The 27,845-nt window shown below is 39.4% G+C and overlaps 1 protein-coding gene across 3 annotated transcripts in view; it reads left to right on the plus strand.

Annotated features, from left to right (window-relative positions):
* LOC148033330 (uncharacterized) overlaps positions 1–22,733 on the plus strand; it is an 84,005-nt gene extending 61,272 nt beyond the window's left edge. The window contains exons 2-6 of one of the 3 annotated variants that reach the window (XM_087681240.1): positions 7,050–7,169; positions 20,828–20,944; positions 21,021–21,116; positions 21,596–21,703; positions 21,879–22,733. In XM_087681240.1, coding sequence (XP_087537366.1) covers positions 7,050–7,169; positions 20,828–20,944; positions 21,021–21,116; positions 21,596–21,703; positions 21,879–21,986 — 549 coding nt within the window. In that variant the 3' untranslated portion in view covers positions 21,987–22,733. Of the gene's footprint in view, positions 1–7,049; positions 7,170–8,788; positions 8,884–20,827; positions 20,945–21,020; positions 21,117–21,595; positions 21,704–21,878 lie in introns of those variants that run through there. The other 2 variants (XM_087681242.1, XM_087681243.1) reach the window with 2 other exon arrangements.
* Positions 22,734–27,845: the final 5,112 nt, after the last annotated feature.

Genomic DNA, 27,845 nt, shown 5'->3' on the forward strand with positions numbered 1-27,845 from the left:
CCGTTCAGTCAATACTTAGTACCAAAGCGTATTGCATATCTTTGCCCTTCCTCATCATCTTGCTCAATTGCCCATCCAATCCCGATTGGGCTTGTATCAAAAGTAATAATGATAGGCTTTCCATGTGAATAATCAGCCTTTCTCAATGTAGGAGCAGATTTTAAGAGCTACTTCAATTTCTTCATTGCTTTTTGATGCTTCCTTTTCCAATGAAACCTTTGACCATTTTCCTTAGAAGCTGATATAGAGCATCGGCTATATGTGCAAAGTGAGGAATCCATATCAAATAGAACACACATGCACCCAAGAATCTACTCACCTATGATACACTTGTGCATATATATTGCATTCTATCAATCCCATCTATTTTTGCTGGTGATGGTTTTCGCCCATAGGGCCCACACATATGCCCAACAATCAAAACCTCTTTAACTCCAAAGGTAGACTTTTGTCCAGAAAGAGTTAAATGCATCTCTTCTAGACGCGTCAAAATCCTCTCACAATCCACAATATGGTCTGTAACAAACTGTTTGCATCCATAAGTATCCATCTCTTGATTCTTTTCATCCATTGTACACCCTTTGATTGAAGGGCATTGCCAATTGTGGTATAAAATCCCTGAATACCCTATTCATAGCATTTGTCATGTGTGCCACTGAGTTTGTTGCACCCTGTGGGAGAGTACACATCCGTACTAACCCCAAGGGAGTCTTCATGGTTGTGTTATCCTTGCTTTGAACTGCAAGTTGAAACTGATCATACTCCAAGTAAAGATCACCCAAAGAATAGATTGCTCTGCCTGCAAAATCCTCTGCAAATTCATCAACCACAGTACTTGCACCCACATTTCTTATGGTCACTTTATTGACCGGTTGCATGTCTTGAATAAATCTCAAAGCCCCATTTTTTTTGGCCATAGTAAACCAACGATTTGACTACGGGACTGGAGAGGGCTCCAAGATTTTCATGCGAATCTTTTCATTTAACAAATCCATTAGCTTTGGCAAGTAAGCTTTAGGCACTGGAATAGGCCTCAAGTTCCATGGTACATGTGGCACAGTAAATATTACCATAGGAGAGACAACATTTGGATCCACACAACCTATTTTAGTTGGCTGAAATACAAATGCCTTTCCTTGCCCAGCCAACATCTACATAAAACAATCTCTTTCAGCAGGCAAAAGAATTTTGCACCAACTTTTAATTTCTGTAATGTTTCAGATATATACTGATGACCTATATCTTTAGGATCCCGTAAGCTTGGCTGCCTTGACACTTTTCCATACAGACCCTCACTTTCTGGTGGAAGTGGCAAAGCAATTGGTTTCACCTTTTTGTCAACTGTCGTATACTTTGTCTCCACAAGTGCTTCAGCCCATTGTAATCCTTCTTGCTGAGCAAACAATGCTATAACATCATACATGTCCAAAGAACATACTGACAACACTCTGTTTTCAGTCTCATTTTTTGCATGTATAGTTGCTGAAATTTCAGCCATGGTGTCATTAATATTCAGCCCATAAAAGATGCATGAAATGCCTTTATTTTCAGCTAAAAGCCCCAATGTTCTTAGTTCCTCAGTAGCTCGTTTCATAGATATGCGTTCAGCCTTGCACAAAGCTTCCATAGGCTTAAATCAACAAGTACTGTTTGCTGTAAACTGAGAATAACCAATAGTAAATACATGCTTGATTCCATCAAGAGGCGAGTACATCCTCTGAATAGCACTACTGTAGTCTCACATTACAACAATGCTTAATGAAAATCCAGGTCTTTGAATTCCCTTGCATTTGGAGACAAAGGAGACTCTCGAAGCGTATCACAATCTCTAGGATGATTAACACAAACAATAAGAAATTTGATTGCTTTCCTTCCATCCTTGCTTTTGACTTTTGCATAAGTAGAACCATCATCAAGCACCTTTGTTTCCATACACACTCTTGTAATATATCTTGCACAAAGAAGTGTTGCTCTTCTTGTACATCACCAATTGTCACTTTTCCATTAGGACATGCAGCAAAGAGCTCCCCTGAAGAATTATTTGTAGTCCTCATATGCCAACCATGATCAGTGTCTACAGGCCATGTATCATTTTCATACAATCCACGCTCAATGACATTTATCTCAGACCCATGGTCAAGTAAAGCAATACAAGGAGTTTCACGTTCCTTTATTTTCACTACCGTTTCAGTGGTAGCCTTGACCCAATGATTTCTTGTGTAATGACTTCGAGAAATAAATGCTAGAGTCTCTTCCCCATGTTGTTGCATATGCCTTACTCCACCATGCATATTGCTACAAGACAATGCATTTTGAGCCACTTTTTTCTCTTTTTCACATGCTATCCACTGATTAGTAGCATCATGCATAGATAATCTAGTACTTACTTTATGCTCATATTTAGCTCGAATACCCAACAAACTAGTTTCCTCTTCAAGTTGCAGTAATGCACTAGTGGTATCGCCAAGAAACTGACACTTCCTCTTAATTATGTCAATGATCTCATCATGAAATTTTCACTTGGCGATGCCAAGCACCTCTCCCAAGGTGAATTCCACCTGACTGTTTAAGATCGGTTCTTCAAGAACCTTCTTAAGATTTGTGGCTGTCTCAATATTAGATTGCAACTTATATCCTGGCTGCTTGCTCTTCTTTTTGCCCTCTTGTTTGTTATTCTGTTTTTGCTCCTGACTGACCTCTTCTATAGCATGCTCGGGAGGTGGCTGATTTGTAGCTTTAGGTTGATCCACACTTCTTCTTATCACTCTTTTAGATGTCCTTGCATATCTTTATCTCTCTTTCGTTTCTCTTCCACAAGTACATCAGTGTTTTGTACCTTTGCTAAATATGCATCTACCGGTGATTCCCAACCAATTATGTTATGAATGTCTTGCCCTGCATGAGACATTTCACTATCAGTAACCTTCCTCTTTTCAGCTGCATGTAAAGCATGTGTCCATATTTCAGCCTTTGGATCAACCATCACTTGGCCATGCATTCTATTCAACTGTAGACCAAAAGTAGCATATGTATCATCAAGCAACTTATAAGTCTCAATCTAGATCTTTGCCTATAGCATTCTCTACAATACCTCTATCATATTTGATGCTTCCTCGATCAAATCCGCTTCAAACATAGGCAAATCTTCATTATACATCTCTTTAGGCTGAATTGAATCAGTCTCCTGCTCTTCTTCAGCAGGGAGTGACTAATGATTGTGGGTGAAAAGCACTAACCCTGAGATTGAGTAACATGGCACATGCTAGAGGATATGTAGGTTTAGAGGGGGTGGATGTCGTGTGGTATCATGTCCAATGGATGAAATAATGAAAGAGCCCGGGGAGTTCACATATACGCCTACTTACACTATTGGGTTGTCTACATGAGGAGTTAAGTCAGTTCGGTGATAGAACACAGAGATTTAACAAGTGGCTTACATGCTTAGTGAAACTTTAGTCTTTTGTATGCTACTCGACAAGTTTGTGTGATTCATGCTTAAGTTTGGATATTTGTAGGAAACATTACATATAAAGAGTTTTACCTAGCCTTAACGTATGCTTTTGGGAACTTTAGGAAGGGGTTTTTTGTGCTGAAATTGGACGTAAATAAGGGCAAAGAATTCAATGCAACTTTAGGGGGAATAGAGGCATCATTTGGTGATAAAAAATGTGAAGGAAAAGAGAGATATCTCATGCTTTTTGTTCATGAAGAGAATCGGATCATAGCAAGGTAACGCCAACAGAGAGAAAAGCTTGAAGAGAGAGAGTTCTTGGAGGTCTTTTATGGATTGGTTTACAGTAAATCACTGCTGTAATGTAGGGTATACAAGCTGAATACTATAGTCGATAGCTTTGATAGTTGGAGCTCTCTTGATCCAGGTGGTTCTCTTACTTGTAGTTATCTCAATGAGACATAGTATGGACAGATTTGAAGATTTCTTGATTTATTGTTGAAGGTCTTGATACAAGAGTTTATTTTGGTCTTGTGAAAGCTCGAGCATAGAGCTTGTGGATTCATGCGGACTGATTTGTCTTGAATGAAATCTATGGAAATACAAGTTTTGTTCTTGGCAAAGGGGTCTTATGTCTTGATTTTAGATCATGTGTACAACAATTAGGTTAATGCATACAAGGTGTTTTTGGGCCATCGTCTCAGGCTGAGCTATCATCTTAGTGAAATTATCTTGAGCTTTTGTGTCAAACTTGTCTGAATTGGATTCGTGTATGTTGTATAAGATCTAAATTAGAGACTCTCCTATAGCTGGGTTTCCAATATTTCTTATATCTCTATCACAGAATACATTCTTTCTTTCAAAGATTTCTTATCTATTTTCTCTGTGACCCTTTTTTGCTAAATCTCTTTGAGTAAGGACTTTCACTTAAACCCCTCGTCTCCCCCCTTGCCCCCAAGACAATGGATTTTTTGGATCCCTCATGCATATTGTGCTCTATGGGGCAAGATGTCAATGCAGTTGCAAGATTGATAGCCCTTCACCGGGTTGCATTTTGATCATCCTTGGCAAGATTGGAACCTTGTGGGTTGCTTTAGTTTGGAGTGTGCTTCAATTAACTAGGTATATCACATTATAATTACAGATCACCATAGGTTCGTGACCAGAGCCAATGCTGTTTGGGGACTACACAAAACCAAGGCATGGTGGAAATTGATTGTCATGGAAGGGATGACTCAATAAGACTCCATTCAAATGCGAAGTTTTTATTTAGAGAATGCTGATAGATGGCTTGCCCCTTGCCTTGGCTCTTTCCATGCGTTGTATTTTGAATGGCAATTGTTTCTTTTGTACTGCCAATGTGGAGCTTTCTTGCCATAGATTTATTTATTGTCCATTACCTAGGAAAATTTGGGCCTTTGGTGTGCCCATTTGATTGGGTCTTTGGCAAGGCAAAATATCCCACTCCTATGCAGCTGCACATGAAGATCTTGTTTCATTTTCTAAGATTTGATTCTAGGGATGTGCCCATTTGATTGGGTTTTTGGCAAGGCGAAATATCCCACTCTTGTGCAGCCACACATGAAGATCTTGTTTCATTTTCTTAGATTCGATTCTAGGGCTATTGGCACAATTGGGTCACCCGGAACGCATTCGATTTGGCCTCAGGGGTTCAAAGTTGTATTGCTATGCTCAAGGGTCTTCTCCACTAATCGTTTGATCTTATTCAGCATGCTGGCCTTCTCTCTAGGGGGATTTAGTCGTCTGGCGTACGGCAATTTCTCTTCTTCTTTGTTGTGACTCTTTTATTTCTCATGTGATTAATATAATTACTCATTATGAAAATGATAAAAAGAGCAAAATGGAAGCAATGCAGCATGGCAAAGTCTGTGGACCAAGCGGCAGGTGCTGAAGCAGGTCCTTAGGTGTCAATCTGCTGTCTTTAGGTGTCAATTTGCTGTAGGCACAACCAGTCAATGAGAGACACTCCAGGAACAGGTGGGGCTGTTAGCAGGAGGCACACAATGGGCGGCATTTGCATAGGCACAACCAGTTTGCATATTGCAGTTCAAGCAGGTTGCTCAAGCGCTTTCAACTCACGCAGTGAAGTCTAGAATCTCCAGGTCGACACAGTTCAGAATCGGGCAGGGCAGAAACATGGTAAATTGGAGGGCAGTGTGTTTCTGGAGGACAGATATGTGCAGTGCTTGCAGGTGGAGGAGTCTGCAGACAGTCACGATCAGACCCTGCATATTAGGCCAAGACCCTGCAGACCAGACTAGTGTGGAGACCCTGCAGACCAGACTAGTGTGGAGAGATAGAGATTTGTGAAACCAGACCGGCTTTTCTTCTCCAAAAAGGGTGTTAATGACCTGATTAAGGCCTAATTACAGCAAACATAAGAATTCACATAAATTGAAAATACAAGTTTACCACTCAATCTGGGACAATAGACTCTTGGTTGGCCCCAAAATTGGTGCCCCTTGCAGAATTTCTTTAGCTTCTCTTCATATTGGATGAAGTAATTAGATTTGGCTCCAATTTCCTTAAATTTCCAATATCTCTTGTAAAAAATGACCAGTAAGCCTTCAAATTGATTTGCCCCTTGATTTAATAGGGGATTGGCCTCCAATTGACCCTTGATTGGTCAAAATGAAGCTAGAAAGTGAATGGATAAGCAAGCTCAATCTTGTGGTGTGCACTGTTGAGAGCTCTCTTGTCCTTCTCGCTTCTACTCTGTCTACTTGTGCTTCATCTTTAGAGTGAGGGTGAAATAGAGGGACTTGGAAAGTGAAGCTTCTCTCTTGCTTTGCTGGGTGAGTCTCATTCTAGCATTGTGGAGATTGGGAGAGGAAGAAAGAGAGCCCCCCAATAGCCTTTTCTTCACTTACATGGGCAAGTTTTGCCAAGTGCCAACTGACTGAATGGAATTTTCAGCCATTTATATAATTCAGCAGCAAATAGCACCAAAACTTAATAGTCTAGCAGTTTGATACCATGTGATAATGCACAAATGAATGGAAGTGAGAAAACAGAAAGCATAAACATTAATACAATGAAGAATGAGAGAAGAAACATAAACTCAAAATGAATCATGAATAGGCAATGGAATCCATAACTGAAAGCATGAAAATGATCAATGCAGACCATACTGGTACCGACACATGTGACGAGCAGCAGTGCCTCCAATCTCCCTCTTTGTAGGTGATGTGATCTGGTACTATTGAGAGCCGAGAGAGTGCAAATATAGAGAGCTCGGAGAGCCACTAGAGACAAACAGGTCAACTACCATATAGGTGCCTCAAATAGCAATGAAATACCACAAACAATGTAAGAACCAAAAACGAATGCCATTCAATGAGCTATGTTAACCACTGACTTTTCAATATCAAATGCGAGTATTGCATTTTTTAGCATTGATTACAAAAACTTTCAAGCCAAATCAGCATTTCCAATGGTTTATTCGTATTTGTCCTATTACTAATGACTTAGTTGTTTGAGTTAGTGGCACTATACTTGTTAAACAACTGGAGAGGTTATTTGGTTCCTTTTATTGTTTCATATTAAACCAACCGTTCTATATTTTGTTTCTTTTTAGAAAATGCTATTCGGTGTTTCAATGAAAATAGGCGATCTCAACAATTCTATTACAAGGAAAAGGATTAAGCTACAAAGAGCCCGTCACATGCAAACATTGAACTCAACTTTTAAAGTTCAGGTAAATTGGTCTCTCTTTTTTGCGTGTTACAATTGCTTGCATTCGACAAGTGGCTTTTTGTTGAATTTCTGCTTCGACCTAAAAGAACTTATTTGGCACTAAAGGCACATCTGTATACTCGGAATTATAAATTTGTGTTGAATTTTCCTCTTTTACATGACCGTGAAGATTTAACTCATCCGGTGTGTTTATAAGCATCAAGGTAATTGTAAAAAGAAAATATCTCAAATATGAGAGAGAGAGAGAGAGAGAGAGAGAGAGAGAGAGAGAGAGAGAGAGGGCTTTTATATGGAGGTTTCATATCAAGGTCTCCCCATAGGGTATATGCTGCAATGTGGCAAGATCTCTAGTGGTAAGTCATAGATGTGTATTTTGTACTACATGTCATGGGACTCTTGCTCTTCATCTTTTGATTTCTTGCCTAGTTTCTAGAAAAGTCTAGGGTTTTATTTCCCAAGTATGGACTTCAATGACATATTAGTGCAATATCATCATTCTTGGGTTTTGGAAAAGATGTTGTCATGGTCACTTTACACATGAAGCATGAGCATGCTCCACGTTTTCATATTTTGCATCGGGCTAGTCTTTGGCACATCTTGCAGACATGCAATGCTCCTATTGTTGACTCGGCCTCAGGTATTCATGGTCACGTAACCCGTGTTCAAGGATTATTATTTTGGCGAGTCAGTTTCATGGTTTATGCTCTTGCGATGCTCAAAGAGGTGGTTGCTTCGTGGATGGATATCATCTTTACAATTCAGGTTGTGGCTGCTTCAAGATCCCCTTCTTCTGCTAATAATTGGAACCGGTCTTCCTTCAGGGAAAGGGTGGTAATGACCCAATTTACACAAATTATGGCAATAATAAAATTCATACATTGAAATTGCAATATCACCATTTAATCTTGGACAATGGATACCCTGTTGGCCCAAAAACTGGCGCCTGTTGTGGTATTTCTCTATCTTGTATTGCTGAAGGTTGAATTGAAGTACATTGAGATCTAGCTTGATCTTCTTCAAACTTCAATACATCTTGTGTATAGCAACTAGCAACCCTTCTTGGCCTGTCATCATGACTCGATTGTCTTGCACAACACACGTGCACATCACATTTGCACATTTGATTAACAACTAAATCAAATGCTAAGCGAAGCATAAAAAATTCATGTCCTTGTGATAGTAGCCCTATGTTTTTGGTAGCCTTTTGGCTCCACGTGTCATTTTCTGCTTGCCTTACTTGTGTTTGAGTCAACTTGATTGGCCAGAAGACACTTTGTAAATTCAATTTATTAATTTCAACTGCTAAACACACACATACACACAGAGCAAATTGTATAGTAGGTTGAATGCATGGTAATCAAATGGTCTTTGGTTCAATTCTTATGCCCATATGGTCATCTAATAATAGACATTTAAAAAGTAGATTTAAACTTGGTTTCTTTTATGTTACAATTGCTCACATTTGGGAAAAAATGAGGTGGAATTTTTGGAAGGCCTCATTTTTTGTTTGAAGAATTTCTTGCTTTGACTTGAAAGCACTTAGAATGAGTTTAGATCCAGTAATGGACAAGGCTAAACTAGTCATCCTTGCCCATGTGTTCGTTTCTCATTTGCTTCCAGAACTAGGTGTTCTGGAAGAGTTCCAAGGTGGCTAGGCTGGACTTGCAGTGGACAAGTGTGCAAAATTGGCAATTGTGAGACTTCAACTAGTGTGGTGAGATTTTTACCAAATAAACTACTTCCGCCTAACCCACTAGGTGAAGGAGATTATCATTGATAGTTGGTTAGCTTCCTTTTTGTATGATTCTTATACAATAGACACAAGTGTAAATCACTTCTACCATTTTTCAGGGTCTGAATCCACTCTTCATGGCACTAAAGGCACACCTGAAATAGTAAATAGGCACCACACAAAGAAGCCTCTGCACTTGGTCACAATTGATTGCATTCACTATACATTCTGCTCAGAATTATATTACAGTCAAAGCAATTTAGATTGTACTGCAAAACATTCACTACAACTGCTTTCACTCTATTACTGTCCATGATTGCATACAATAGAATGGTCTTCTTGTTTACTTGTTGCTATCATGGCTTCAATCACATTTGTAGTTCAGGTTGCAACCATGAGAGTGCTTTGGATATCAAGCTGAGTATATGTCTCGAAAAAGCCAGAATGGCCTATGAGCCAAAGAAACAAGTACACTTGATCATGTTGTCTCAAATGAAAAACGATGAAATATATTGATTCCACCTTGATCAACATGGGTCTATAGAGACACTGTACTCTCCTTGAGCCAATAATCTCTGTCATGGAGTGGTCCAAGACAATGAGTCCCCTCTTTAGCATAGTAGCAAAGAAACACATTACTTTGAGTTCGAAACTTATGAAATGTTTCTTGAAGTAAGAAACATTTCTAATAGTAAAAAACGTGAGATTTTTCTTTTTTCTTGTCTTTTTTTTTTTTTTTTTTTTGAGGGAAAGGGACCCAAAAACTTTTTTTTTTTGACAAAAGTTATTGGACTATGTTAAGCATGATGATGATGAGTAATGACTTGTGAGGGCTCAAGATTTTGGATGAGAGGCTTACATTTTTGGGATTTTATTTAGTTATTGGACTCTGTCAATCTAGTATTTATTCTTGTCTTGAGAGTTGATTATTATACGACTTTAGTCTCGTTTATGAGTTATTTCGAATGATTCATTTTGGATTTTGACATTTTATCAGTTTGTTTTGGAATGAGAATTATGATGTTGCAACTTGACTCGGTCTATATTGTACATGATTTATCTTGAATTTTGACATTTTGTCAATTTGTTTTGGAGTGAGAATCATGATGTTGCAACTTGACTTAGTCCATATTGTACATGGGCTATTTACATGTTTATTTCAATTTCCTTTGTGTGATATGTATGAATCATAATGTTTCATGTTTGAATTGTAGTATAGATTGTCAAAAGACTAGCTTTGACATAAGTCAATAATGGATCATGGATATGTAATGTATGATTTCCAATTGAATCTCATGTATTATTAGTTTATCACTCAAGATCGATTGGTCTTTTTTTGTTTAAGAGACAGTTACATAGAGGTTTAAAATCTCTTTCCTAGTTAAAACTATTAAAAATCCCTATATAAAAAAACCCACATTTCTTATTCTACCCCCCTTTGAAAGAAACTTACGAAACACGTCTTTGATGTTTCGTTTCTAAGCGTTTCTGATGGTTCTGGCTGCTATGCTCTTTAGTCAACCCGTTAAATAAAGTTTAGCTTTAGGCATCTCATGTCGTATTTGTGGTAGGCAACGGTTTAGGTCTCTATCATATGATAGTTTAGGCAACACTTAAACAAGGCAAGCACTGTGACATATTTGGTGATAGGGTAGTTGATGAAAAAATTGGGTAGGGTAACAAATATGACAATAGGAATGCTGACGAAGGGTAAGGGGGGAGAGAGAGAGAGAGAGAGAGAGAGAGAGAGAGAGGAAAGTTATATTAATGTCTACAAAAGGCCAAATCAGCCTATGAGACCAAAATATTATACTTGAAAAGTCAGGGAATTTCCCAAGTCCCAAAATAGGAGTCATCTAATGCTATGACTAACTAAATGGAAATAATCGTATTTTTGCGGTAGCCATGTACCCTGCGTGCAGCCGTTTCCTAGTCACATGGACTTGGGGGAACCTACTGTGCCCCTTGCGAGCCTGTCTAGTGCCGTGTTTTTGCAGTGTGCAAGCATTGCCCATCTATGGAAATCTTGAGAGAAAGCAACTATGAGAGTGCGCAATGGAAAGAGGAAAGTTAACGCAGAGAGGAGATAGAGAGAGCACAGATGAGAGAAGGAACAACGTGACTGTAATGGCTGAATGTACAAGGTTGTAACAGTCGGCCCCAACACGGAGGTCTACATGTTAGTGTGGGCACCAGATGATGGTAGTAGAGGGATGAGAGAATGAGGAGGGTTGGTTGATCACAAAAGATTAATGATGGATAGTGGATAATGAAAGTGGAAGGGTAGGCAAAAGGTAGCAAAACCCTAAATATGGTCAAATCTGCAAACCATCCCCCTCCCCCCCTCCCCCCCCACCCCCCCAAAAAAGAAAAAGGGGAAAAAGAAAAAAGCCAAAAGGGCCTAAAAAGAAATGCGCTAATGTGCCCGCCATCTAAAGTGTCTAAAATATATAAAATGACAGGCAAATACAATGTCAAGGCTCCTAATGTCCTTGTGTGACTCAATAATCTTTTGGGAGAATATATCGAGCATAACAATTGGGCTACTCCTGTTTGTGCGGACAAGGAGATTTTGGATACACAAGTTTATTTAGGAGGTCCTTCGCTCCCTTTCTACCTTTCATAAGCGAGGCATTATTCCCTTCTTCATCGGTTAAATTCTCATGCTTAGTAGAATTTGTTAGTGGCTGATCGCTCCCTTTCTACTCCTCATGAGCAAGGCTTATTCTCTTCTTCATTGGTTGGATTTCTGTACTTACCAGGATTCGTTATAGTGGTTGATCTCTATGATTGTCATGGAGGGTTGGTTCAATAAGACATCTAAGGGAGTTTTAATGGGTTTAATGTGCTTTCTTGACCCTCAAAAAAGACTTAAGGCTTGTTCTATCAGCTTGGAAGTGAGTGCTACCTCTCCAATTCTCTGCTTTTTTTCTATCCAGTGACTCATCCGACTTGTTTTAGTCTTAGGATCATAGTTTTGAAAAAGGTTGTAGCAATTGGCAAAGTGAATAGGCCCATTGGTTGCTGTAATATAGTTGTTTAGTCCACATTTAGTCACCAGCTCCCCAATTTTAGTATACTTGTTGATAATATTCTCCAAGTTGGTAAGTTGGCGAATAATCCTTGATAGCCACTAATATAGACATTTCAAGCTGTGAACCTGCTATTTGCTATCGTGAACCGCGTGCTTAGCTTGTTGCGAGCACTACTCGAGTGCATTGCCACCATGCCAAGACAATTGCCACCAGCCTACGAGTTGTTGCCGCCAGAAAGCACCACTCACCAATCAAGAAAACGTGGAGTTGATGGCACTCAGACTGCCTCTAGCTAGTTGTTGTCGATATGCCAGTCCCCGCTAGCCCATTGCCTCGAAGCCGTTGCCCACACTACCTAGCCACGCATGCTAGCCACACGACCCTCAGCAGCCACCCGGTATACTACCATGCCATCTGCTTGTGAGCTCGTAGCCTGTCCTAGCAGCTTCTAGCTATTGCCCCCACACACACACACACACATTGATCTCCCTATTGCTACTAGTAGCTGACTTTGTTTCTTAAAAAAATAAATAAAAGTAAATATTATTATTATTATTCTAACCCTCATCCTCTTCTTCAACTTCTCCTTCTTCTTTCTATTCCCACTCTTCTCATCTTCTTTCTCTTTTTCTTCTTCTTTCCCTTCTTCTTTTTACTCCTACCCCTCTCTTCTTATTCTTCTCACTTCTCTTTCTCCTTCCTACTTTTCCTCTTTTTATTTTCTTCTACTCCTTGCTCTTCTTTTCTTTCTTATTCTTCTTCAACCTCTTCTCCTTCTTTTTCAACTTTTCCCTAGTCTTTTCTTCTTCCAGACTCTTCTTTCTCTTCTTTTTTTCTTCTACTCCTTACTCTTATTTTCTTTCTTCTTATTCTTCAACCTTTTCTTCTTCTTCTTTACCTTCTTCCTATTCTTTTCTACTTCCACACTCTTCTTTCTGTTTCTTTTTCTTCTCTACCTCCACTATTTCTTCTACTTCTTATCTTCTATCTTCTTCTCACCCTTCCCATGTTGTAGTCCGAAAGCTTGAAGGCTGGAAGATGGTTCCACGACCACGATTAACACGATCCAATGCCGTTGCTCCTTCTCATCCACCACCAAGTACATCAATGAGTCGAGAAGCTAGTAGAGAAGAAGAGAAAAGTAAGAAGACAATGAATAGCTTCACCTTTCCTTTGTCCCTCACTCAACATACCTCTCACTCACTCACACTCTCTCTCTCTCCGACAGGAGATCCGGAGGATTCTTGATCTACATCGACAGCAGACTGAGATCCGACGACACTCGACACATTGGATCTCAGATCTCCAGTTTGCTCTTTCTCCACCGCCGATGTACCACATCCTGCATCTAGGAGGGATCACCTGCTATTAGCGACTTCGACGACTGCTACTACATCCCAGGATAGTATATCTCCCTGCATCTGTTACATATACACATCGCACCACTTTATCACAGCCGACAGTTGTTCCCCTATCACAGCCGACATTTGTTCCCCCTTTATAGCCATTATCTGGAGTACTAGAGCTACATACGCACGTACACATACACGACACTTATCACACTCACAGCACCGTATTTTCAATTTTCAGTTTTTAGCTTTTCATTCAGCACTTTTATTTTGGATAGCTGGACCTCATCAGTTGTATCACAGTTTGTCTCATAGGCCAGTTTTGGTCTTTAGAAGACGTTAATATAACTTTCTTTCTTTCTTTCTTTCTTTCTCTCTCTCTCTCTCTCTCATTTACTCTCAATAATAGAGACAAGATAATAGAATAGAAGAAGAGAATAGAAAGCTTCAATAGTTACACTAATAGAGCTTTTGCAGCATGGATGCACCAAGAGGGTCAATACAATTGAGATCTCCCACCCTTATATAGACACAAAGCAGGGTTAGGCTTAGGTCACCTCTCTAGGACAACGCACGGTTTTAGGGTTAGGGTTTGTGCTCTCTTTTGGGTATCCTAACCACTTTGTGGATTCTAGGCTGGTCAATCCTCATAGCATTCTTGAACCTTAGTTTAAATAGACCAAGCCTACGCTAATCTAATTACAAAGACATGTGTATAACCCACGCAACATTTGCGGGTGCGACACATACAACTGCGGGTGATAAATACAATGTACATGGAAGTGAGCCCATCTCTCACAAAATAATACATGCATGATAATTTGATGCCCATAAAGTACAAAAATAATACACAAGTGTCGAAATAATATAATGAAGCTCCATAAAATTATAGTACTTAAAAAAAAAAGTAGTTGACACTTGCACTTTGACTTTCCTTTGACCCTCTTTGACCTTAGCCTTTACAAAATATTGTTAACAATACTCTTGGTTGCAGGGGCTTGGAAAATGAAAATGTTTGCTCTGGGAGTCATATGATGGATAGCTTCACTATCCACAAGCCAAATAGATAATGAAGTGCTTAGTTGTGATGAGTGGATCTCTATAGGATCTCATCAGGAGACAACACGTAGATGTGAATGAGACTCGCAATTGATATCTCTAAGGAGATGATGTGGACCTTTGCAGACCAGTTAGATAAATCCTCTGGAGTTGAGTAGTTTGCAGACTGTGATGACTGATTGGTGGCAATGTGAGTTTGGCCTCCCTACTGCCCCTGCTGAGGGTTAGCACCACCCTGCTTCCACTGTTGGGCGTTACTCGACTGGGGTGCGAGGGTTTGATTCTTGGATTTTGGTTGTCTACTTGTTGTCTTAAATTGACACTCGTCATCTTAATGGCTAGCCTTATGACAATGTTGACAATCTAATTCTTGGATTTCGGTTGTATGCCTCTTGCCTTAAATTGACACTTGCCATCATAATGGCCAACCTTTTGACAATGTTGACAATGCCTATTTTTTTTAGGTACATTCTACCATCCAAGTTTGAGAGAAGATTGAGTGGTTCCTTGCGATTTACTAGCCTTGTTTTGATTTTGATTTTGATTTGAATTTTGTTTGCCCTTGCTCTATTGCCCTCTCTGAGAAGATACAACTAGAGTCCCCTCTATCGAGGACGTGTTATGAAATTGATCGAACAACCATGCGTAATGCAACAATTGACACTGAAACTCATAAAATGTGGACATCTAAGGTTGTGAAATCACCTCTTACACAAAATGGAAATATTTTCTTGGTAGCTTGTTAAGGAACAGGTTAGCGTGATTGTCAGAGGACTTAGAAGCCCCAATGGTTGAGAACTCAGCGATGAGACGTCGATACTCAGCCAACTTGACTTTCAAGCCATCTGTGTCTGTGATTTTGAAATTTTGGAGCTCATGATCCAAATTGATGCGACGAAGATGGTGGTGGATAAGAAGTAGGAGGGGATGAAGGTGGATAGGTAGAAATGGACTACGGATGTCCAATGAGTGCCAATTGCTACCACGGAGATACTGAAATGGACATAGGTCTATATGATACCATAGGTGTGGGTGGAGGCATTGAGACACGATGGCCTTGTCCAAATGTTGGCTAGGGACAACATAATGATCGGATGGTTCACTAGATAATGCCATAGATGCAAACTGCGATACCAAACGATTCATACTCAAGTATGTTTGGAATGCACTCCCAAGGGGATAACCCGAAAGTGTATGGGAGGTTAAGCCTCTGTCACACACAGGTACACCACTCGGAAACTCGGGTATGTAGAGGTCCTAAAGGTTGTGCCTAAATGTGTAGAACACCCCGGTGTGGTTTGTGGTGGAGAATGTGGTGCACTTACTGGAAGCGGAAAGGAAGGTGCAATAGAAGATGAGAGAGGAATGGGTGGTAGCCCAAATGGATTGTGATGGATGTTGCTATGGAAAACATCGTAGGTTCCTTTTTTCCATTAAATGCATTAGATGAAGATGCACCTACTCCATATTGACCATGAGAAATAAAATTATTTGAAGGAAAAGGAAAAGGAAGGGACGGAATACTTACAAGTTCTTCTTTTAGCTTCTTACCTAGTTTCGAGTTCATAAAGAAATACCCGTCTTCCTCATTACTCACAAACCAAAGTTTGTTTTGAAGTGTCCCTTCTTGATAAGCATCCCCCGATCCAATAGAAAATACAGAATTATTTGGCATAGAATTTGAAATAATAGGGTTTGTACTTAGCATTGGAGAAAAGAAGTACTCTGGAAGTGATGTGTAATCCAAGTCAGGTTCCACTTGTAGATGGTTGGTCTGTAGTGGAGATTTCGAAGGTCCTACAAGATCATTAGTTTTGTGCACCGAATCTAAAGGAGAAATTTGAGGCTTACCTTCAACCTCTTGCTGAGCCCTATGCATAAGGATGAGATCATACTCAATGGTAGAGATTTGATACGGTCTGTGGACTCCATGGTAGTATGATGGTTCTCCGCCCATGTTAGATTGGGCAATAGCAAGCTGTGAGGCCCACTCCTAATCGTTTCTGGAGCAGTGTTGTGAATATGTTCAAAGTTTTCTGACCCTTTTGTTGTTCTTGCTTTCATGGGTGAGATTTTCAATCAAAGGCAAGGTTTCTCAGAGAGTACCTAGCTTTGATACCATGTGAAAAAATGCTCTAAACGCAAAAAGCACATAACCAATTGTATTCACAAATGGGTGTGGGGGAGTAGAGATATGGCTCTTAAAACTTGCCAAAACGAGGTTAAGGGAGAGTGGTGACTGCATGCCTACTTATAGATAGTTTGGGGCACCCACATTAGGGTTTTGCATGTGGGACACAGTAACTCTCTAGGATCGTGTTTCTTTTTAAAATAAGAAGGTTTCTTCATTAATTAAGTGTGTTTTGGGGCTGTTTAAGTCATACTAATGCATTTTTAGCTCAACAGGTGGTACCTATAGGGAGTATTACAAGGCACTTGGTTTATCCTTTGGGTGTGAATGTTTTGTCCAAGTGGTTGCTGGATTGGATGTTTACATGCGTGGCTTGCAAATTTGTTTATTGGAAATTGTAGATGTGGCCTTTCCATGTGTGCCTTAGTGGCTCAGACAATTATGCAGCCTATGCTTCCCTATTATTTGCCGTTGTTACCTTGCTCCAAGGCTAGCTTGAGGGTATTGCTTGGCCAGTCCATTTTATGCTTTAGAAAAAGGATTCTATGGATTCTAGCAGATCTTGAAGTTCATTGGATCACATTTGCATACCAAAAGAATGGGGGGTGGTGCAATCGTGGATGTGGAAACTCACATGCTAGCACTTAGATGGTCATTGTTTCAAGCTACTTTGATCAACAGCCTTGGGTCCATCGCGCACTTCTTTCTTGAAGATATGGGTATTATGCATGGGAATACTAGAATACAGGGCTTTTGGTGCATATACTCAATATTAATCAGCTGGTTAGTCTTGAATAGCGTCTTGTTAGCTCATTGGAATTTGGTCCACTCATGAAAAGTGGTACCTCAAATTCTGGTTGGCATCCTAGCAATGATTGTTTGCCAGTCAACTCTATGTAGGCTGAATTGCGCTATTTCTAACATTGTTTCATGGGAAGGAAAGCAATATGCTAGACCCAAGTTTAATCGAATGGCAAGGCTTGGATATAATTCTATTGCTGGTGTGCTTGCACAATAAATCTTGATGTCTTTCTCATCAGTCCAATGGACATTTCGTGTCCCTAGGGGATACTACGAATTATGGGACACTATTTCATCATCCTTGATCGGCAGCCATTCTTGGACTTCTTCTGGATAGTTCTTGGCAGGTTTGGAAACTTAAGGGACATCTGTGTTTGAAGCGTGCTTTACTTAATGAGATTTTCCTTTGCTTATTAAGGATCATGACTAGTTAGCAAGCAAGGGCAATTCCATTTGGGGCCTCCACAAAAGCATGATATGGTAAGAATCAATAGTAACGGAGGGTTGGATCAACAAAAATTCCTTCAATAATGCAAAGTATTTATTCGGCGAATGTTGGTGGGTGGCCTCCCTTTTGCTTTTGCACTTTCGAGATGCAATATTCTAATGGTTGATGCTTCTTTTTCACTACAAGTTTCAGACATGTTGCCTTTGGTTTAGATCTTGTTTGGTGGTGAGAAATATCTAGTCCCTTTCATGTGAGATTTGGCACCATGTAATCCGAACTATTATGCAACCCTGTGATTGAAACCCAGACTTTTAGATCCTATGCGGCCGCATATGAAGATTATGTTCCACTTCTTGTGCTTCTGGGATTGTTGACATGATTTGACCACCCACAATGCCTTCGTTTTTAATTCCCATTCTGGTGTGTAAAGTCCTACTACTTGTCTAAGAGGTCTTCTTTCACTAAGAGCTTGATATTGTGCAGCGTCAGGTGTTCTGCCTATAGATGATTTGGTCACATGGCATACGACAATTTCTTAGGTTCCTCTACTATCCATTTAGTCCATTTGTGACTCTTGTACTTTTCCAATAATTAATATAACTACCCTTTATGAAAACACACACACACACACACACACACAGAGGTCTGATCACACCTCCCTTTGGAGTCATTTTAGGGCAGCATGCGGCCATTCTCAGGTTCCTAGAGTTGCTGTAGAGTCATCTTCAGCTCATCTGTTGGTCACCATGCATTCTTGACAACATTTCTAGTCTCATGACAACGTATTGGGCATCAGTTCAGCTTTTGTGTGCAGGTTATTCAGGTCTGCAGCATTCATGACTGGACTTTAGATGATCACAATACCACCAAAAGTCATGTGTAGTTGGTCATGCCACTATTGCGAGAGAGAGAGAGAGAGAGAGAGAGAGAGAGAGAGAGAGAGAGAGAGAGAGAGAATCTTTACGAAAAAAAAGAGAGAGAGAGAATCACCCACCCCATATCAGCCGGCTTGTGAAGCTTCTTTGGTTTCAACTTTAATTTTCATGTAAATGTGGGGCATTTTTTGAGTTTGCAGCTCAAACAATGTGTTAGCTTGATGGATTCGAGCATCAATACAGAGTACATTGATCAAATTGTGGGGTTTAATGGAATGGATCAAGATGAGGCTGCTGGAACAACCCTTGAGCTCGTAATGAAATGGAGTAAATGTACAGATGATGTTCTGTTGCATGTGTTACCTAGATGCTGTCAAAATGCCTTAGATGTTGTCATATGCCCTAGTTGCAAGTCAATCTGATGTATTAGAGCAACTAAATTGGGAGCATCCATTGGGATTCGCTAATACCTTACTCCAAGAATATGTGGAACACAATCTTAATATGCAAGGCTTTGATGAATAGGATATTCTAGATACACATGTGGACACTAAGAAGGTGTTGAGATCTTTTACCTCTTTCATGACAAGGATGTTATCTTGCTTTTCACTATTCCTATTCCCTCTGTAGCAAACACACAATGAAAGTGACTACTGACCCCCAAACTCCGTATCTCTAGGACAGGAGTAGAGAGTGTGTCGTACTTTGAGGGATCCCGAATTGCAGCAGATGGCCTCCGGAGATGTCTAGCACCAGCAAATGCAATAGTGTGAGGCTGGATCAGTATCACAAATGGACAGCCAAACAGTGAGAAACAGTTTAGAACAGTCAAGTGACAGCTGCTGCAGCAAAATACAGCTGTAGAGATGATCTGGCAGGCTATACGAGCAGGCTGTACAACAAGTAAATGCAGCAGTGGCAGATGATGTCAGCACAGTCCGCAGCAAGATTGAGCCAAACATAGGCTGGTGATCTGCAGCAGCAACTATAGCTAGCTGACTGATGCAGACAGGCTGAGAACAATTGCCAACAGGTGGAGAGCTGGACAGCAGGCACTAGGTGAAGGACAGCAATAGACAGCAGCTTGTACCGAGATATCCTCCACAAATGGGGTGTGGACAGAATGCTTGATTGCTATCTTTCACAAAGTCTTATGCTTCATTATAGAATTAGCTGAATCTTCATACATCATCTTTAACTTTAATTGAGATGGCTCTTTCACACATGGAATGTGCCTCTTATGAGTACCTCACAAGTCTCTACCTTAAGTCTACATGTGTGCATGACCTCACTTTCCCTAAGTATCCAAATGATCATTGCCACAACACATTTTGGGGCATTACTCTTATGCGTCCCACATCTTACTCCACATAGGCACTTGACTTGCTCAAGATGTAGATATAATCACTTGCAAACTCAAAGACAATTGTATTTCGGATTGGCTATAAGGGCAGTTTGGTAGAGAGCCAACTTGCTCCATTTGTGGATATTACTTGGAGACTCGAGGTCATTGCATTTCGATTGCACTATAATACAATTATGTCTGTGGCTGATGATGCACAAGGCATTGACATAGACACTTGACTCATTGGAGGCCATCTTTGGCAAACTTGTTGGAGTTGAGGATATCACTTACAGATTCAGCAGTATGGCATTTGGGACTATCCCCCAGTACACAAGCATTTGGTATAGAGTCAACATGCTCCAAGTGTAGATATTACTGGGAGACTTAGAGATAGGGTATTATTCAAGGACTCTCTAGGATGTGGACACAGATTGTGCATACTCTTTGTGAGAGATGGGAGAGAATATAGGGCAGTTCAGAGACTATGAGGAAGAGGAGAGATGCTTTTCTCAGGACATGGGATTCTGGCAACTTTTTCCTCTTCCAGACCTACATGGTCAGGCATTGTAGATCTTCTGACTGGCTATTCACTCAAGCTTTGTAATAGACTTCCCCTTGTTATATAATTTTTGATATGGAAGTCCCTTGAAGGGCTGCTTTGTACTCGGTTTTTGCCTTGGGACATTTTGTTCGTAGGTGTGTTAATAGAATTTTTACTTTTCTTTGGGAAAAAAAATATAGGCACTAGACAGAAAGGGGGGAGGGTTTGATGGAAGGAAATAGAGCTTGATTGTTAGAAGTGTAAATTTTGTCATCAGGGACCAAGAGTAAAAATAGGCATAAAACTTGATGCCCTAAATAAAAGTTACGAATTTTGTCATTAGGGGCCGAGACTAGAAGATTGGTTCTTTCTTCACCAAGATCATACAAATGCTCTTTTGGATCTTGTTGAAGCACTGGAAGCTTCAACTTTGAAAGTTCCTGTACATGAGGGCATTAAGGTATTTTCATCAAACTTGTCACTATAACTTGGATCTTTTGTTCTCCTTACAAGGTTTCTTTCATGTTTATGTGGAGTTGCAGGCTGATACTCCAGCAATCCGAAAAGTGATGGACTCCTCAGTTGATGTAATCTTTGCAGTCAAATCTTCATTTGATGTTCTGCAGCCCAAGGTAGAAAACACAAATGTTCCATATTAATAGCAACATCTGCTTTCTTTATTTTCTTTTACCTTCTCATGAAAAGAGGCCAGAGATGCTTATAATTTTTGCAATTTTGAACAGGTTAATTATTAATCTTTCTGCAGGATTTTTAGAACTTCAAAATTTTCGTGTACATTCTTTCCATGGGCTTATTTCAGACTGGGAATTGTTAATGGAAATATCTGATTGAGGTTCCATGCATATTTATCTAAATTATTCTAAACCTTAATTAAGGCAATCCACCCCCAAAGGAATGATCTTGAAAACATTAAACATTAAACACAGAATCCTCTTTTCTTGTTTTGGGATTGCAAACAGATATAAACAATATGTCATCTCATTGATTGATAAGGGTGTTGTTAAAAAAAAGAAGAAGTGTATGTATAGAATCCAGAATGAGTCATCGATGAAGCTAAATATTTTATTTGCGTGTTGGACAAAATTTTCAGGTAGAGGTGACAAAAATATTATTGACTGAGCTAGCACAAGTAGCCAATCAAGAGAGGACTTTGTTGAAAGAATGTGAACATCTCCTAATGACTGCTTCCAACCTGGAGGTGAGTAAACAGCCAGGTTTGATCCCTAGCACTGAGCTATCGATTTGTCGCCCTGTTTGTATAGGGCACCAAATAAACTGCTAGAGGTGGCATTACATTAAAAAAGAACCAAAAAAAGGCATTTCTTTTGGCTGGTTTGACATTGGTGGGGCTGATAAACAACTTTTGGGGCCAGGGTGAGGAGCGCAGTTTGAGGATGCATCTCATTCAAGCTGAACAGGAGAAAGCAAGGCTGCTGGGACCTTTGCTAGCAGCTGACAGTCTCATCACCTCCACAGCATAAATATAAACATTGGTTGAGGATCCATCTCCTTCAAGCTGAAACAGGAGAAAGCAAGACTGCTGGGACATTTGCTAGCAGCTGACGGTCTTATCACCTCCACAGCATAAATATGAATATTGGTCAGTCAGTTCCAACATGACCCAACGGCAGTTGGAGCCATGCAGTCAATCTAGGCTTTTGAAAGTTTAATCTCTCCAGAAAACATGATGGAGAGAGCATTTGTACGATGACCAAAGATCAAAGCTGCACATAAAACCACCATTATTGTCCAAGAAATGGCTGTGCAACATATCTATTTTCAGATATGTCAGTGTTACAACTGCTTCCACACACACACACACACACACACACACACACACATATATATGTGGAGAGAGAGAGATTCATTGTGTGTGTGTGTGTGTGTGAGTGATGGACTTGAGTTCAATTCCCACATCTGCATGGTCATTTAATATAGGAATAAAAAAGTAAGATTTGAACCCGGGTCAGCAGGTTGATAAAACAAGTGGCTTACCACTGGGTAGCCACTTGAGAGGGAGAGATACAGAGATTGCTCTTTCTCTACCTTTTGATGCAAGGATGCCCTCTCAACCCTTCATTCTTTGATCTGGTCACTCATCTCATGTTGAGTTTATAAGGTAAGCTAGATTTATTACGGGTACGGGTATGATAAGTTTACAAGATAAGCTAGACTTATTATGGAGACTTATTATGGGTCTCATACCCTTACTAGTGGTGCAAGTTTGTCGGTTGATTATTGGCTAGGACTTCATGTTTGAGATTGCATATTAGTCTTCATGTTTGAATTTACAAGATAAGCTATCTCTACTTGGGCTTTTTTGGTTTAGCATTGAGATTGTAGATTTCTGTGGGAAGTCAATAGTGTTGCTCGGGGAAAGGATCATAGGGAATGAAGAAAGTTTAGAGAGAGAGATGTGGACGGTTGAGGTAAAAGAGTGCGAGAGAAGAGAGAATTGTATAACAGAGGCAATATGCATTTAATGCAAAATTGGCCTTGTTACGAGTGTAGCTATGTGACATTTTGTAATGATCTTTTTTGTTATTTTTCCGGGTTAAAAAAGGAAAACATAAGCATACACCCAAAATTGAAGAAAAGCTTTTTAAGAAAAGCTTAAATATTTGAAAGATTTTAGGCTTTTCAAGTTTGTAAACTACAAAAGCTTTAAAAAACTTGAAGGAAAGCTTTGAACATTGGGAAGCCTTAAGCCTATATAAAAGGGGGAGAGTTAAGCAGTATGGGCCATTCTTATTCATTATGAAATTTGTCTCTTATTTGAGAGAGGAAGGTCATACACAAGTGTGTGGAGACGCATACATCAGTTTCTCAATCATCACTTTTGCAAGCTAAAATGTTAGATTCAAATCTTCGACATTCATTCTTTTTAGGATTAGTAAATAGTAGTAAAACGAAAATGAAAGAAAATGATTTTTTGAATGTATGGGGAAAATAAAAGCGCAATGAATTTTTGAACGTATTGGAAAAAACAAAAACGTAAAATTTCAACAAATTTGATATTTTGGATGGATGGGAAAATGTCATTTTTTCCATAATTATTTAATTTTGAAAAGATTCGTGTCAACTCTTCGACATGTTATATAGTATGTTTTTTCATTTCATTTAGTTTTTTAAAATGTTATTTGAAGTAATGTTATTGTTTATTGATTTTATTTATTTATTTTATTAGAACTACTATTAAGGGAAAAAATCATTCTTGCACGTGGAAAAAATAAATTATCTTTAAAAAATAAAATTACGAAGTATAGCATGTTTTTTTATGAATAAGCGTACTGCAGTTTTATGATAAAAACATATTGTTCTCATCAACATTAATGGACGATATGATAAAACAAAGTCACAAGGCATCTTTCAAGACTTCTAGAAAAAGGAAAACTATGCTTGCTAGAAAAATATTACTAAAACTGTTTGTTGCAACTTGATATGACACAGAAGAATACAAAGTATAGTATGTTTTTTCATGAACAAGCGTACTGCAGTTTTATGATAAAAACATATTGTTCTCATCAACATTAATGGACGCTATGAAAAACCAAAGTCACAAGGCATCTTTCAAGACTTTTAGAAAAAGGAAAACTATGCCTGCTAGAAAAATATTACTAAAACTGTTTGTTGCAACTTGATATGACAGAAAAATTTGAATCATCTTGGGCGACGGAATGTGAAAGTATCATTGGAAGACTAACAATGTGCACATCCTATGTTACAGTCACAATGAAATATCATGTTGTCAGCTCACAAAAGAACAATCCATCTATAGAAGAAATACAAGTTACAACGGTTTTATGAAGCACTATTCTCATCCTTGCATACCAACAACACGGAGTTAACATGATAATAACTAAATGTCAACCATGTCTTGTGAAGAAAAAGAGAAACTAATATGTGGTGTCACTCTTATCGGACTGTATAAAATGAATTTTGAATGTAATGTTGTTACAACTTTAACTATTGAGCATCAGTAATATATCCATCTCAGTTTGTAAAACGATAAGAGCGATTACGAACGGAACTTTGGACCATCGATCTATTCTCAATAATCCTCTAGTCTCTTGGAATGATGGATTGCTTTCACAGCCATCTACTAGAGTTGACTTTACTACATTCGACATTGCTGATGTGTTTGCTTTTAACATGCCACACAATCTAATGATCTAAAAGTACATGGCTATAACATAACATCCACATTCAAGGATAGGGATTTGCATCCTTAACAGACAATCCATTGAAAGGATTATAGAGCTCCATCATAAAAGCTTTCCATTCGACCCAATGCTCTAAGCAGATCACGAGAATGAAAGATGTTATAGTTTGCTTGAAAATGTAGTCGAGCCAAGCTGACGACAAGCATTTCAAAGAAGTGATCAGCACGAGTTTGCATGCATCATATTACGAAATAATAACTATCTCAATGAAAAAACAATGACGTTCAGGACGGATGGTTTGCCTGCAAGAATCTCACCTTATTGCTTAGTTATAACCTTGGAAAATGTAATGTTTTTGTTCTTATTCCCACTTAGCCATGGCGCCTATGATCAAAAGAAACGTGATCGTTTAAGATCATGATCAGTCACTCGAACTACATATGCATACATATTCTCCTTTCGACATCCTCTATGTATTTAAACAACATAAAAATTTACCAACAAACATACTTCGCTTTAAATCACAATACATGTCTAAACACCATTAATAAAACTGCTACATAATAAACATGTAAGAAATGCATATAGAACTTCAAACTCCTTTACCTAGCAGCACATGTCAACTTAGTTTTTTTTCTTTTCTCTTAACAAGCAAGGGGCATTGGGCAACTTCTTTACTTCAAAGGTTTAGAAAAGGCAAATTGAAAGAGACTAAGTGTATTCTAGATCCTTCTATGCTTTGACCACGTGGGACCTCCCAGTGGACCCGAAAAGAAGACGACAGAAAAAGAGCACACGGTCGCTCTCCAGCACGTGGTAATCCGTTTGTTTGTCTCATCTTCTGCAACCAATCTCAACCGCCACGATGAAGGTCCGTCCCATAGTGCGTCGACAGGATGCCCAAACTTGTTCGAAGGCTTTAAACCCTATGAGCAGCCAGGCAGTCTGGCAAGCAGCTAGAGAGGATGTTGCAAAAGTGGACAGCTTGGCATAGAAGCGGAGGGTCTGAGAGCTTGGCACAAACGATAGAGAGCCTAGCGCAGCGGAGAGGCAGAGGCGGAGAGCGTTGTAAGTGGCACAGAGGTAGACTGGCAAAGAGCTTGCTGATGACTAGCGGACCAGTGCAAAGGCATAATGGCAGACCGTCTCTCTCTCTCTCTCTCTCTCTCTCTCTCCATGAGAGGCAGACTGGTGAACATATGTCGTAGGACAGGCGGAGATATTGGGCGGAGAGAGATGTGACCTCTGTGAGAGAGAGAGAGAGAGAGAGAGAGAGGCCGAGGGAGAGGGAGAATTATATGACATTCTCTATCACAAATTGCGTGACCTTTGTTGATACAACCTCATGCATAACATTGATGTGTGTGGGGGAAGAGAGGGAGAGGGGGAATTATACCTCATGCATAACATTGATGTGTGTGGGGGAAGAGAGGGAGATGGGGAATTATATGACTTTTTCTATCACAAATTGTGCAACCTTTGGTGATGACATTCTCTATCACAAATTATGTGACCTTTGTTGATGCAACCTCAAACATAATATTGATGTGTGTGGGGGAAGAGAGAGAATCTCCTACACACTAATGGTGGCTATGTGGCTTATGAGATTTGATATGCAATTTTTATTTTATTGTTGGCAAATGATTTTGAAATAGCAAATTTGTAAGGTAAAAATAATCTATAATCTATAATATTAAGCAAAAGGGAGCATGTAGAGCTCGACATCCTACTCCACATCCACTGTAGAGCTCCATCAAATGCAAGGATCTCCTTGTAGAGCTGGACACCCTACTCCACATCCACTATTCGCCATGTATTCCACATGTTAGAGAGAGAGAGATTAATATATGTAATAGATTAATGTATATGTATTTATACTCTTTGATTTTTGCATTTCTTAAAAGTAAGTATTGCACTTGACACTGCTCACATGGTGAATGTATGATTTTTAATGGGAATCATACCTTTGAAAAAAATCCAAGCGAGATCGTCAATTGCTTCTCTCTCTCTCTCTCTCTCTCATATATGTGAGACCTTCAATCATATGTGTGTGTGTGCAGGTCTTTCTTTCATTTATGCAGGTAAGCTACCATAGTTGGCAAGGGTTGCTCTCTCTCTCTCTCTCTCTCTCTCTCTCTCTCTCTCTCTCTCTCTCTCTCTCTTCTCCATTTGAGACATCCGTAGCAGTACAATTTAGTTATCCATCGAGATGATTTTCTAGGTGACATTGCTCGGTACTCTTTTAAATAACATTAGGTTTATTGTCTAGACTCTCTTGAGTCCACTTCATAATGGAAAGTCTTGGCCATTCCTACGAGAATCGATTGAAATTCAGGTTCTTAGTAAAACTAAGGTCACATGTTTAGATTCACTAACATTGGTTTTCAAGAAATTGCTTGTGCTAGATTATCCAAATTGAAGATGACTAGTATCACACTTGGTTCAAGGAGAGCGAGAAATGAGGGGGAGTATGGGTACGTCGACCGCTCTACTCTTAGAGCAGAGTCTCACTCCATTCCCTTGAAACGATATGGAGTCAACGTTCTAACTAATTTTATGTGGTCAATGTTTTTAATGCTATAAAGTGTTGAATTGTAAGAAGCTCTCAACTTATCGAGGTCACCCTATATTAGGGTGGAATCGTCATGAATCATGTCCTCTTGCTTTCCTTGGTTGGGAAGTTTTAGTTGTCTATGTATCTAATACATTTATGTTATACATATAAAATCAACTTTCTTAATTAGTCCCTTTTAATCATAATGTTCATTCACATAACTTAAGTCACAACATACAAATAATGAAAATAATTCCTTGAATGTTTTTTCAAATTTAATAGAGAATTTATACAAGTGTTCACTTTCCGTGCATATGAAAGAATGATCCAAAGGCCTTTGTTTTATCAAGATTTTTATCCCTAACTAGTACTGGGGCTCTCAAGAAGTCCATCCTGAGTTACACAGGGGTTTAGACGAATCTTAAGATTCTAAGAGTTTACTGACTAGAGTCCCCCTAGGATTCTCAACTCCTATCCAAGGATTCTTTTATGAAGCGATCTCTTGCCATCGGGGTCGATCTAAAATCCTTGAGGCAGCAAACCAATGCCTCTTTGTAAACGGATCTGCAACAACTAGCCTTGTAGAAGATCTAGTATACTTTTCTTTTATCCTATTGTAAGTT

Source organism: Lygodium microphyllum, chromosome 7, assembly GCF_053477565.2.
Source record: "Lygodium microphyllum isolate KBCC chromosome 7, Lygodium_microphyllum_v1.1.10, whole genome shotgun sequence".
NCBI classification, from domain to species: Eukaryota; Viridiplantae; Streptophyta; class Polypodiopsida; order Schizaeales; family Lygodiaceae; genus Lygodium; species Lygodium microphyllum.